This window comes from Erinaceus europaeus, chromosome 1 (genome assembly GCF_950295315.1).
Source record: "Erinaceus europaeus chromosome 1, mEriEur2.1, whole genome shotgun sequence".
Lineage (NCBI taxonomy): Eukaryota > Metazoa > Chordata > Mammalia > Eulipotyphla > Erinaceidae > Erinaceus > Erinaceus europaeus.
The window spans coordinates 56,254,304-56,268,115 of NC_080162.1; the positions used below are offsets into that span (position 1 = coordinate 56,254,304).

The 13,812-nt window shown below is 43.2% G+C and overlaps 1 protein-coding gene across 1 annotated transcript in view; it reads left to right on the plus strand.

Annotated features, from left to right (window-relative positions):
- The window catches only part of OVOL2 (ovo like zinc finger 2), a 30,566-nt gene that overhangs the window by 4,360 nt on the left and 12,394 nt on the right, over positions 1 to 13,812 (plus strand). The window contains exon 3 of the mRNA XM_007525656.3: positions 11,163 to 11,352. Within this exon, the coding sequence (XP_007525718.1) occupies positions 11,163 to 11,352 (190 nt within the window). The remainder of the gene's footprint in view (positions 1 to 11,162; positions 11,353 to 13,812) is intronic.

Consider the following 13,812-nt stretch of genomic DNA (forward strand, 5'->3'; position numbering starts at 1 on the left):
AATAATGATACCTGTCTCATACATTTGGGAGGATAAGTAGTTAAGAGTGGGACATGGTGAGTGCCCCATAGCATAACTAAAGCTGGAATTATTTGGGTTGGTGGGATGACACAAATTTAATTGTTAGCTTTCTTGGGAGATGGTTGGTGGTATACCTGGTAGAATGCACACTTTACAGTGAGCAAGGACCTGGCTTCAAGCCCCAGGTCCTTAACTTGCAGGGGGAAGCTTCACAAATGGTGAAATACAGAGGGCTCTGAACTCCCAATTCCATCAAGATCCAGAGAGAGAAGAGGAAAAAAGGAAGGGCATTCAAAAATAGTAACAGGTGTAGATGTGACTTAGAAAGGAAAAGAAGGCAGGACCATAGGGAAAAAAAAAGGAGAGGGGGGGTATATACCTATAGATAGTCATAGAAATAATAGGGGCCAGGTGGTGGCATTACAGTGCACAGGGACCCAGGTTCAAGCCCGTGGTCCCCACCTGCAGGGGGAAAGCTTCATGAGTGGTGAAGTAGGGCTGCAGGTATCTCTCTGTCTCCCTTTCTCCCATTCCCCTCTCAATTTCTCTGTCTCTATCTAATAAATAAATAAAAATGATTAAAAAAAAAAAAGAAATAATAGTCAACCATGTGTGTGGCCTTGGGAGAACTGCAGTTTTTGAGGTGGCAACCCTGAGTAGGGTATCTTCACAGCTAACTTCTCTCAACCTTCGTGGCCTGGTTCTGAAATAGAGAAGGCAAAAAAAAAAAAAATAGCAGACCAGCAGTTTTATAGATTCATTGAAGTTATAGGTACTAAGCATTTAGTTTTTTTATGCAGATGTAAACTGTCCAATAAGAAGTTAGCTGACAGCTTTTTTTTTTCTTTCTGTCCAGTATTTTGTGGCCTCCAGTGGGGACAAGGGATTTACCAATCTGATTGCTAAGATAAGTGGATCTGCAAAGGAGCGTAGGTGTGGGTTAGAAAACAGGTCTTTCCCAGCTGTCTTCCTTTAGTCTTGTATGCCTTAGGGAAAGGTTGCGAAATCGTCTCTTTACCACTGAGGGTTCTGTAATTTACAAAATAGATGGGGTGGGAAGATGATGTGCACTGGGAAAATGTTCCTGACAGCTCCAGGCACCCTGGGTCCCTTTTGTGTTGGACCCATTTGTAGGTCTCCAGGAACCTGGCCACCCCTATTCTTGAAGAGGCTCACAAGAAACAAAACGAGTGAGTTGACTGCTATAGCTCATTCCTGACTAAGTGTGGCCAGTGGGACCCAGGTGTGAGTGTAGACTAGCAAATTAATTTCTCTTTTTTCCTCATCCCATTCAGTTCTCACTCCCTTTTGGTTCTTCCAAGGTTTCTTCAAATAGAATTGAATGTAGAAGTCCTTTCTGGTCTTTCATCTGACTATAGTCTGAATCTTCTAGTAGAAAGGGATACATCTCTGTCTGTCCTGTCCATCCATACATGGTTTTGAAACAAATCTTAGATAATCATGCCAGTGAAATGACATTTAACCATAAATGTCTCAAAATGCTCTTCTAATAGGTAAAGAAAGATACAGGATCACATCCACATTAAAGATGATGTGACCAGGCTGATAGCAAAATGGTTATGCAGACAACTTTCATGCTTGAGGCTTGGAGGTCTCAGGTTCAATCCTCCACAATACCATAAGCCAGAATTTCTCACTGTCCTGGTAAGCCAAAACAAAAAGATGGTGTTCACACTGTTCTTTGGCTTGTAAATTAATGCTTTTTTTTTTTTAAAGTTTTCTTAGTTCCACATAATAATAGCACATTGCAAATGATTAATGTATCTTTTTTTTTTTTTTTTTTATCCATGAGAAAGACAGGAGGAGAGAAATAACCAGACATCACTCTGGTACATGTGCTGCTGGGGATGGAACTCAGGACCTCATGGTTGAGAATCCAATGCTTTATCCACTGCGCCACATCCTGGACCACATGACTGATGTATCTTGCAAAAGTCTTCTAACTTATACACTTTCCCCTATCTATTCTTTATATCCTTATATGATAGTTGTCGAAGAGATATATATTGATAGCTTGTTTTGGGTAACTTCTAGCAATCTGAATTTTGTGGAATGTATCATCATAGTGTCTAATGTTCTTTAGTCCCCTGTGTTTTTTCTGACTGGGCCATTGGGTTTGCAATTGTACTGTTTAATGATAATCACAGTCAGGTGACTATTTAAATTAAGCAAAGAGCTGGAAGACAGCATAGTGGTTATGCAAAATGACTCATGCCTGTGACTTCAAGCTCCCAGGTTCAACCAACCCCCTTGCACCACTAGAAATCAGAGCTGGGCAATGCTTTTAAAAACAAATAAATAAACAAACACAACCCAAAATTAAGTAAAATTAAAAAGTAAGTGCCTCGCAAACCCCGTAAGTGGCACAATGGATAGGGCATTGGATCCTCAGACATGAAGTCCTAAATTGAGTCTCAAGGATCACATGTGCCAGAGTGATGCAGTGATGCTGTGGTCTTCTTTCTCTCTCTCTTTCATTAAGAAGCCTTTAAAAATATAAAAATTGGGAGTAGGACGATAGTGCAGTGGGTTAAGTGCAGGTGGCACGAAATGCAAGGACTGGCGTAAGGATCCCGGTTCAAGCCCCTGGCTCCCCACCTGCAGGGGAGTCGCTTCACAGGCAGTAAAGAAGGTCTGCAGGTGTCTATCTTTCCCCCTCTCTGTCTTCCCCTCCTCTCCATTTCTCTCTCTCCTATCCAACAACAACGACATTAATAACAACCACAATAATAACTACAACAGTAAAAAAAAACAAGGACAACAAAAGGGAAAATTTAAAAAAAAAATTTTAAAAGATAAAAATTAAGTGCCTCAGTTACACAGTCTCATTTTAAATGTTCAATAGCCACAAGTGACTAGTGCCTACGGTACTAGGTAGTTACAGAATAGAACCTTCTTACACATCACAGAAGGATTTATTAGACAGCCCTGCTCTTGATGCTTGATCAGGTTTATTTGTTTTATCTAAAACATGCTAGAGGGCTTGGGGGGGTGTCTTTCCTTCAAGAGACACATGATGTTTGGCTTCTTTCTTTCTTTCTTTCTTTCTTCCTTTATTTCTTTCTCTCTCTCTGTTTCTTTCTTTCTTTGTTTTGCCTCCAGGGTTATTGCTGGGGCTCAGTGCCTACACTACAAATCCACTGCCCCTGTTGGCCATTTTCCCCATTTTGTTGCCCTTGTTGTCATTATTATTATTGTTGTCATTGTTGTTGGATAGGACAAAGCGAGGAGGGGAGACAGAGGAGAGAAAGACAGACACCTGCAGACCTGCTTCACCACTTGTGAAGCGACCCCTCTGCCGGTAGTGGGGGGCGGGGGCTCGAACCAGGATCCTTAGGCCTTGTGCTCTGTGCCATGTGTGCTTAACCCACTGTGCCACCTCAGTGGTTTCTTTTATGTGATGTTAACAGTTGTTGATGCTCAGGATTGAAATACTTTTGAGTTATAGGGGTTGCAAAGCCGTGCTATTTTATTTGTGTCTTACACTTGTTAACCTTACAGCCTTTCTTGGAACAATAGTTCCCCTCATTTGCTATCTAGTTTTCCAGTGAAATCATTTTTAGAAAAAGTAGAATAAGATTTCCTTTATTTACCAGTTTTTGAGGTGATCAGGAGACTTACCAGATTTCTAGAGTGATGACTTAAAGTACTGTTGTGAATCACAGATTTAAGTTTTTATTTCTTCTTTCTTTTTTGCTCCCCCCCCCCCCGGCCAACACTGTTCAGCTTTGATTTATGGTGGTGCTAGGGATTGAATCTGGGACCTTTGATACCTTGAGCATGAAAGGCTTTTTGTATAACCATTATACTATCTCTCTATCTAAGTCTCTTCATTTTCAAAGCAAGAATGGTGAAACCAAGAGGGGATTCCTAATAGTTGTTAGTGACAAAACCTAGCCAAGAATCTTTAATCTTTTCATATTGTTATATTGCATGGTAGGAGGTGTCTGATATTTTAACCGTCAGTATTGATAGTCTGATATGAAAAAAATCTTTATCTGGGAGTCTGGCGGTAGCGCAGCGGGTTAAGCGCAGGTGGCACAAAGCACAAGGACCGGCATAAGGATTTTGGTTCAAGCTCCCAGCTCCCCCCCTGCAGGGGAGTCACTTCACAAGCGGTGAAGCAGGTCTGCAGGTGTCTGTCTTTCTCTCCCCCTCTCTGTCTTCCCCTCCTCTCTCCATTTCTCTCTGTCCTAACCAACAATGATGACATCAATAACAACAACAATAATAACTGCAACAATAAAACAACAAGGGTCATGAAAAGGAATAAATAAAAAAAAAATCTTTATCTACTTCTCACTGTGATGTGAGACAAATAACAGGGTTTACTCCCCTACTCCCACCCCCCTTTTACTGTACCTTCCACATCATGCCTAAACCTTGGCCTTTCAGAGGGAAATGTAGTTAAAGTTTTGCAAACAAGCCACAATGAAAAACCTCAGTGTGTGCACTAGTAAGTCATGGGCAAGTCACAAGTTTGGGCTTTTCTTTTGAATTACAAGGATATATCCCCTTGAGCAGTAGTTAGAGCAACTGTCTTGCAGGCATGGAGTCCTGAGTTTGATCTCCTGTTTCATGTATGCCTAGGTGATGCTCTGGTTCTTTCTTTCTCAGTGTGTCATTAATAAATAAATCTTAACTTTTTAAAAACACTATTTTTTTTATTTGCTTTCCCCCTTTTTTTATTGTTGTTGTAGTTATTACTGTTGTTGTTAATTGATGTCGTTGTTGTTGGATAGGAGAGAGAAATTGAGAGAGGAGGGGAAGACAGAGAGGGGGAGAGAAAGATAGACACCTGCAGACCTGCTTCACCACCTGTGAAATGACTCGCCTGCTGGTGGGGAGCTGGGGGCACAAACCAGGATCCTTAGCCAGTCCTTGCACGTGTATTTAACCTGCTGCACTACTGCCTGACCCCCATCTTTAAGTTTTTAAGAGGAAGTTTCTCCATTTGATCACATAGAATTATGAAACCTAAGGAAATTAATGGCAGGTAGGGGTAGATACCTGCCTGTGGCTCCAAAGTCCCAGATTCAATGCCCTGGACTGCTCTAAATCAGAGCTGAGCGGAGCTCTGATTAAAAAGAGAGAGAGAAAGAGAAAGCAAATTTAATGGGGCATGGGAGGAAACTTAAAAAATTTTTTTTTTAAATATTTATTTATTTTCCCTTTTGTTGCCCTTGTTTAACATTGTTGTGGTTATTATTGCTGTTGTTGTTACTGACGTCATTGTTGGATAGGACAGAGAGAAATGGAGAGAGGAGGAGAAGACAGAGGGGGAGAGAAAGAGAGACACCTGCAGACCTGCTTCACTGCCTGTGAAGGGACTCCTCTGCAGGTGCTCAAACCTGGATCCTTATGCCAGTCCTTGCGCTTTGTGCCACCTGCGCTTAACCCACTGTGCCACCGCCCGACTCCCTGGAAGGAAACTTTTTATCCCAAAGAACCTGAGGCTGTATGCTCAGTATGTTTTAGTGTTGGAGTACAGCAAACATGTCAGTAGCAATCTTAGCCAAATGACTTCAGGAAGATAGATAGTCAAGGCTCCCAGTTCCTTCCCAGAAGAAATAGGACTGTTCATTTCATGAGCTTCTCTGGTGCAAGCATCAACAGAATTTTTGTTATTGTTGTTTATCCTTTAAAAGTCTTACAGGTGAGTTACCTTAGTTCTGAAGTTGACCAGAGGGCCAGCCAAAATCCCTACTTCCCCAGATGCACCTACAGTTCTCAGCAGTCCTGATACAATGATGGGTTTGTTTTTACAGTAAAGGTTTGGTTTTAGAACTAGATGAGAACTTTGAGTGTGTTTTTAAGATGAAAATCGAGATCCTGCCAAAAACAGGACAGTGGGCAAGAAAGTGCCAAGCCTTGGGACTGGAGAATTGCTCAGTCTCTCTTTGTCTTTTTTGTCCTGAATTAATTTCCACTCTCATGTCATCTCCCATCCTTTTTGGTAGCTCCCTCACTTCATTGGTAAGGCTTTTTCAAAGTGTTAATTTTGGATTAAAGGTGAGACTATTAAGCTTTTTCAGAAGGTAGCATGGTATAAGAACACTACTACTAACCCCAAAGGTCTGAAGTGGTACCCTGTAATTAAACATGTGAACAATTTCTGTATCAGAATACATGGACATTGATACCAAATAGGATGAAGTCTGTGTATAGCTTCATATTTGCTTGGGTTGGGCCTTATTCCTAAGAGAGATGGAAGAGAATGTTGATTTTTAGAGCTTTTTGTATTTCAGAGAGGGATTATTATGGTTTACACGGAAGTTATTTCCCTTTTCCATCAGAGTGGGAAAAAATGTAGTTTTCCTTATTTAATTCCGTAAAATTCGCAAGGGGCAAATATTATATATATATATATTCTCATAATCCACATTTTACAGGTGAGGAAATTAAGGCTTAGAGCAGCTGAATGACTGGTCTATGCCCTACAGACTAAGTGGTGAAACAAGATTTGAATTTAGGAAAAGATACCATTTAGTGCCATTTCATTATTTTTGCATGTGAGAAATTGTGGCCCAGGGGTATTAAATGGCATCATACACAGCAAAAAGATCCTGGTTCGATCCCCCGGCTCCCCACACTCTACCACTTCACAGGTGGCAAAGCAGGTCTGCAGGTGTCTCTCTCTCCCCCTCTGTCTTCCCCTCCCCTATTTCTCTCTGTTCTATTTAGCAACAGCACCATCAATAGCAACAATAATAACTACAACAACAATAAAAAATTAGGGAAAATAAATAAATATTAAAAAAGGCATCATATAACCAACTGGGTCTAGATTTTTATTTGATCCTCAGCACTACTTGCCTCTCTGTTCCACTGTTATTTGGTAACTAAGGATGACTAAGGTTTAACTAGTTGATCTACTACTTGCAGGGTGACATGGTGAGATTGCTTAACCCTATTTTGAACTTTCAGGAGGGATAATATAAAGTATAAACCTATTTAAACATAATAAAGATAACTCAGTGAGGTGACATGTTGTGGGGAGAGGGAGCTGCTTCTCTGGTTTTCTTGTCTTTCCCCAGAACCTGATGTCTCTATTCTACAGTCCATTCCAGGAGAGGGTACTCAGAAATAAGGCAGACCTGGTGCTCTTGGGAGAATGTGATTAACTCTCATTATCTATGGCAGCTTCAAAAATACCCATAGTTGGAGAAAGGGAGAGGAGGGAAAAAAATACTCATAGATGTAGGCTCATGGCATGATTCATTACTGTATTTTTTGGCTATGTGGAACCAACAATTCAGCTGCACTGTCCTGTTTCTTTTGCAGTTTTAGTCAGATGGTAGCTGGGACTGTAGTCTTCTGGCTGGACAGCCAAGGAGCTCACTCATATGGTTGTTGATGCTCTAATTGCTTATTTCCCTTTTCCATCTGTGCTGACTATGTGGGTCTACCATAGCTTTTTTTTTACTTTCCCTTTTTGTTGCCCATGTTGTTTTATTGTTGTTGTAGTTGTTGTTAGTGATGTCGTTGTTGTTGGATAGGACAGAGAGAAATGGAGAGAGGAGGGTAAGACAGAGGGGGGAAAGAAAGAAAGACACCTGCAGACCTGCTTCACCACCTGTGAAGCGACTCCCCTGCAGGTGGGGAGCCGGGGGCTCGAACTGGGATCCTTACATCGGTCCTTGTGCTTTGTGCCACGCGCGCTTAACCCACTGTGCTACCGCCCGACTCCCCTACCATAGCTTTTTAACAAGTCTCTCTCTACTGACAGGCATATAGGTCTTTTCCAGTCTTTTGCTATTACAGACCAAATATAGGGTGTATAACATGCAAAATCCATGCTGTAGATAAATTGACTTAAAAAAAATATTTATTTAAGAAAGGAGACATTAACAAAACCGTAGGATAGGAGGAGTACAACTCCACACAATTCCCACCACCCAATCTCCATATCCCATCCCCTCCCCTGATAAAATTTACTTTTTTTTTTTTTTTTTTTAAGGAAAATGTTTGTAGCATTCTGGGAGGTGGCACAGTGGATGAAGTATTGGACTCAAACATGGGGCTCTGAGTTTCATCTCTAACACTGAATGTGCCAGAGTAATTCTCTCTCCTTAAATAGTTAATAGATTAATAGTTGTTTGTTTATTGTTATCACTAGAGCACTCCAGGCCAACTTTTTTTTTAATTTATAAAATGGAGATATTGATAAGACCATAGGATAAGAGAGGTAAAATTCCATACATTTCCCACCAACAGAACTCGCTATCCCATTCCCCCCACCTCCCTTGAAAGCTTTCCTATTCTTTATCCCTCTGGGAGTATGAACCCAGGATCATTATGGGGTGCAGAAGGTGGGAGGTCTGGCTTCTGTAATTGCTTCCCTGCTGAACATGGGCATTGGCAGATCGATCCATAGTCCCAGCCTGTCTCTCTCTTTCCCTAGTGGAGCAGGGGCTCTGGGGAAGCAGGGCTCCAGGACACATTGGTGGGGTCATCTGCCCAGGGAAGTCCAATTAGCATCTGGAACCTGGTGGCTGAAAAAGAATTAAGATATAAAGCAAAAAAAATTGCAGACTAATCAGGAACCAAAAGGCAAGAATATTGCAGATGAAGATTTGGAGTCTCGGTTTTGGAAAAAGTTAGCAGGTCACTTTAGGAGTATTCCAAGGGGCCCATGACTTTACTGTTACTTTGCTGAAGCATGCTTGGGAAACTTCTTTTTTTGCTCTAAAAAAACTAGAGGAGAGTTCTCTTTGAAAATGAGGTCCTCAGTCTCCAGTCAAATCCCCTTCTCCATTCTCATTTTCTCTTCTGTTTTAAAATTTTCTGAGTACTTTTCTTAAGTTTATTTATTTATGGATAAAGATAGAGAAATTGAGTAGGGAAGGGAAACTAGAGAGGGAAAGAGTCAGAAAGACACCTGCAGCCCTACTTCACCACTCATGAAATTTTCCCCCTGCAGGGGCTTAAACGTGGGTCCTTGTGCACTGTAATGTGTACACTTCAGGTGTGCCACCATCTGGCCCCCCCACTTTTTCTGTATCTTAGATTATTGGTTGGCTATGCACACCCTTAAATTGACACTAATCACCCTACCTGCAACCCAGATTCCAGATTTTATTCTTTTTAAAGAAAATAATACCAGTGATTTGAGATTTTCATCCTGGGCTCAAATAGAAGGTATCTTTATTACACTCAGAGTATTTGAAAAATAAGAATTTACCACAGGATTAAAGTAAATAAAAGTTCAGATTTAAACTGTAGTTGGCAAGTGCTTATGTACATTGTACAAAACTTTTCAAAAGACTTTTAGCTTTCTACATGGTTTTAATTGGAATTCCCAGGGTCAATTGTCTCATTATGCTCTCACTACCTCCAAAATGACCTTTATCCTCTGTAGACTTGGCCTTGAGGAGCTCAAAGTACATAGTTTGCAAAGACTTGGGTCATAGTTTTTTCAAACTCCTTTAAGGGAGGCAGTGACCAGAATGGGAATTGACAAAGAGGAAAATGTGACCCAGCCTGCTGAAAAAAAGGTCTTGAAAACTGGGGTCTCTCTTACGTAGAGTGCCAGTCCCTACCCAAAGGCAGGGCTGAGTGACAGTTTTGAGGTTAGAGGCAGTTGGGGAGTCCAGAGCGGTCACCCAATCAAGTCATCAGACTCAGGCCTGTTACTGTCCTTGTCTCCCTCTGGCATCTATAGCCCTCTGAAAGGAATTGTGTGTCACATGGGCCCCTGTGGTGGAGCCCTGCAGTGGAGGGACCCTGCCCTTCTCTGCTACCACAGCTCTCTTCATCTGCACTGCTTAGACTGACCATGCTGAGCCCCACAGTCCTCTCATTTCACACTATTCTCTCTGTAACTTTCCTTCCTACTCTCCCCCTCTTCTTCCTCTTCCTCTTTGCCTACCTGAAGGGCTCACTTACTTCCTGTAGGAGCCTCTTTTCTAGCAATCCATGTCTGAACTTGGGTGCTGTTCTAAAGTGCCCATTGCACCAAGGCTTCTGAAATGACACTGGACAGGTCTGCTCCTCCACTAGACTGGCAGTGTCTTGGGGATGAGTCATCCTGGTTACTACTGCCACCTCTGAGCACAGGACCTGTCACAGGTCGCATATTTGACAGTGTCAGCTGAGACATTCAGTTCTGAGAGAATGAGAATGGAATTGGAGAAGGATGTTGATTGGAGATCCTTCTTCTGGGGTCTCGTGCAGGCAGTTGGCTTCCTGGAGAGATGAGGTGGATGCTGTAATGAACTCTGCCAAAATCCAAGGGAAGAGGAAGTAGTTTTGTTCTCATGATGTAGTGACATGCAGAGGGAGGGAGGAATTGAATGTGCCTGTGAGGTGGGAGGGCTCTGTGACAGGTTCCATGATATCATTAGGATTCAGATCTTCCTTTGTGCTCATCCCTCCTCAGCACAACCCTTTGCCTTGTAGAGCTGTTGGAGCTCTCGCCAATAGGCAGGAGTAAAGAAGAAAGAGGGCAGCACCCAAAATATACCTCATCAGCCAGGGAGTCCCACAAGCATGACTCACTATAAGACTGGGAAATGTAGACTTGTAGCTGGGAGCTGTGTCTTCAGCTAGACATCAGGACTGTTCTCTGTTCCAGACTCTTGGAAACAGAGTTGGCAGTCAGCTGAGGTAAAGAACAAACACCTCATCACAGACCCCTGCAAGCGTCAACCCGGCTTTGACCTAGCACGTTATGATTGGGCCCTCCTCAATCGCTATCGAATAGGCCATGGCCGGCGCGCCGCTATGTTCCATCGCTGGGGAGCCAGAGACGACCCGAACTGCCCCTGTGGCTACAGACAGACTATGACCCACATAGTCAACGACTGCCACCTCTCCAGATTCAAAGGAGGTCTTGAAACTTTACTTCAGGCTCAACCTGACGCTGTTGACTGGCTACGGAAGAAGGGCAAACGCTAGAAGAAGAAGGAGTGTTCTAAGGGAGAAGGGGAGAATGAATGTTGAGAGTTGCTGTCAGATGTTTTACCTTTCCCAAAATCAAAACCTTCTTAAAATTAAGCCCCAGCTAGACCCAGCTTAAAGACAGTTGGGTGGGTTCTGTGGGGTGAGCCACAGATATGGGGTGAGTCCAGGACATGCCACACGCACTAGAGACCTCACAACTTCTCTGTCTATCCTAGTTCACCACGGGCACATGCAGCGACCCGGCAGTGCACAGCTGTGACCTGTGTGGCAAGGGTTTCCGCCTGCAGCGCATGCTCAACCGGCACCTCAAGTGCCACAACCAGGTAAAGCGACATCTGTGCACATTCTGTGGCAAGGGCTTCAACGACACCTTCGACCTGAAGAGGCACGTCCGCACACATACAGGTAAGGAAGAGAGTGTCTCACTTTCCATTTTGCTTTCACTTTATTATTTTTATTAACCAGAGCACTGCTCAGCTCTGGCTTTTGGTGGTACAGGGGGTTGAACTTGGAGCACTGGAGCCTCAGGTAAGAGAGTCTCTTTGCATAGCCATTATGCTGTCTACCCACTACCCCCATTTTGTTTTTTCTGCCCAGGAGTTCCATTCCTTTCCCACCAAAGAGGTGAGTCAGGAGCCTGGGGTCCCTTGGTATTACTGGAAAACCCACATTTTGGGGCATTTGGAAGTCACCCTGTGTCAGTTCTCCTTCTTTCTGGCTGTGCACTCTGCCAGCTGTATCACTGTGGGTCAGCAAGCTCCCTCTCTCTGTATGTTTGCTTTTGTTGTTATTTATTTATTTATTTATTTGTTTATTGCCAGAGCATTGCTCAGTTCTGCCTGTGGTGTGAAGGATTGAACCTGGGACTTTGGAGCCTCAGGCATGAAAGTCTTTTTGCATAACCATTACACTATTTCCTTAGCCCCTTAGTATGGTTTTGTCCCTGTACCATGGAGATAACTAATACATATGCTAATGAGACTCAGTATTATTCACTGACAGGAAGTGATGAGGAAGTGATGAGTGATGCTTGAAACAGTGTGGGCCATATTGGTAGTTTTGCCCTTGATCTAGGCAGAGTGCTACAACATGGTTCTTGGGGCCCCTTACCAGTGATGTCTTAAAGGCTTCGTTTTTTGGGGAAGTAAGCCAGTCCCAAAAGAGCATCCTGTTTCACCCAAGTGCTCAAAAAGAAAAGACACTTAGCTGTCTTACAGCTAAATAAATCTTCCACTTGAACTTGGTGGGTGAACACCTTCTCCCCCTGAACCTTCCTCACTTAAGTTCCACGACTTATTAAATGTAGATCTGGTCCTCATTGGCTTCATTTCACAGAGAATCTTGGGAGTGTCCAGTGGCCTTTCTCACAGCCTTTCCTTCTCATTGGTTTACAAACTCACTAATTTTATCTTAGAAATAATCTGGCTTTCGGGAGTCCAGCGATAGCGCAGCAGGTTAAGTGCATGTGGCACAAAGTGCAGGACCGGCATAAGGATCCCGGTTAAGGCCCCAGGCTCCCCACCTGCAGGGGTGTCACTTCACAGGCCATGAAGCAGGTCTGCAGTTATCTTTCTCTCCCCCTCTCTATCTTCCCCTCTTCTTTCCATTTCTCACTGTCCTAATACCATCAGCATCAAGAACAACAACAATAATAACTACAACAACAATTTAAAAAAACAAGGGCAACAAAAGGGAAAATAAATAAATGTTAAAAAAGAAATAATCTAGCTTCCTAGGTTGTTCTCTTTTTTTTTTTTTTTAAAGAATATTAATTTTATTTATTATGTGTGGGATGAAGGGAGAATTTCACATGAGACAGAGACAAACCAGTATATCATCCCAGTACATGTAGTACTGGGACTCGAACTGGCATTCTTAAGCATGTAAGTGTTCTACCAAATGAGCTGTTTGTGCAGCCATTCCCAGGTTTTTCTTTTCTTTTTTTTTTTTTTTTTCCTCTGAGCTTATTGCCGGGGCTTGGTGCCTGCACCACCAATCCACTGCTCCTGGAGACCATTTTACCCCTTTTGTTGCCCTTGTTGTTTTATCATTGTTGTGGTTATTATTGTTGTTGCTGTCGTTGGCTGGGACAGAGAGAAATCTAGAGAGGAGGGGAAGACAGAGAGCGGGTGAGAAAGACACCTGCTTCACCGCTTGTGAAGCGACTTCCCTACAGGTGGGAAGCCAGGGGCTCAAATCGGGATTCTTACGCCAGTCCTTGCGCTTCGAGCCACGTGCGCTTAACCCGCTACACTACCGCCCGACTCCCTCCCAGGTTTTTCTTAAGGTTCACCATCTACATTTTTGTCACAGTGATCCCTTGAGAACCTGAAAGATGACTCATCCATGCTATAGACGTCTCCTGCTGTGTGAGGCCCAGAATGAGAGCCTTGTCATACCACATGAGAAAACAAAGCCCTGGTGTGTCTCCTATCTTTTTTTTTTTTTTTTTTTTGCCTCCAGGGTTATTGCTGGGGTTCAGTGCCTGCATCATGAATCCACTGCTCCTGGAGGCCATTTTTTTCTCCTTTTGTTGCCCTTGTTGTAGCCTTGTTGCGGTTCTTATTGTTGATGTCGTTCGCTGTTGGATAGGACAGAGAGAAATGGAGAGAGAAGGGTAAGACAGAGAGGGGGAAAGAAAGATAGACACCTGCAGACCTGCTTCACCGCCCATGAAGTGACTCCCCTACAGGTGGGGAGCCCGGGGCTCGAACCTGGTTCCTTACGCAGGTCCTTGCACTTTGCGCCACGTGCGCCTAACCCGCTGCGCTACCGCCGGACCCCCTCCTATCTGTCTTTATCTCTCTCTTTCTGCCTCTCTCTTTTCTCTTCCTTTCTAACTAAAGGAATGAAAACAGGCCCCAA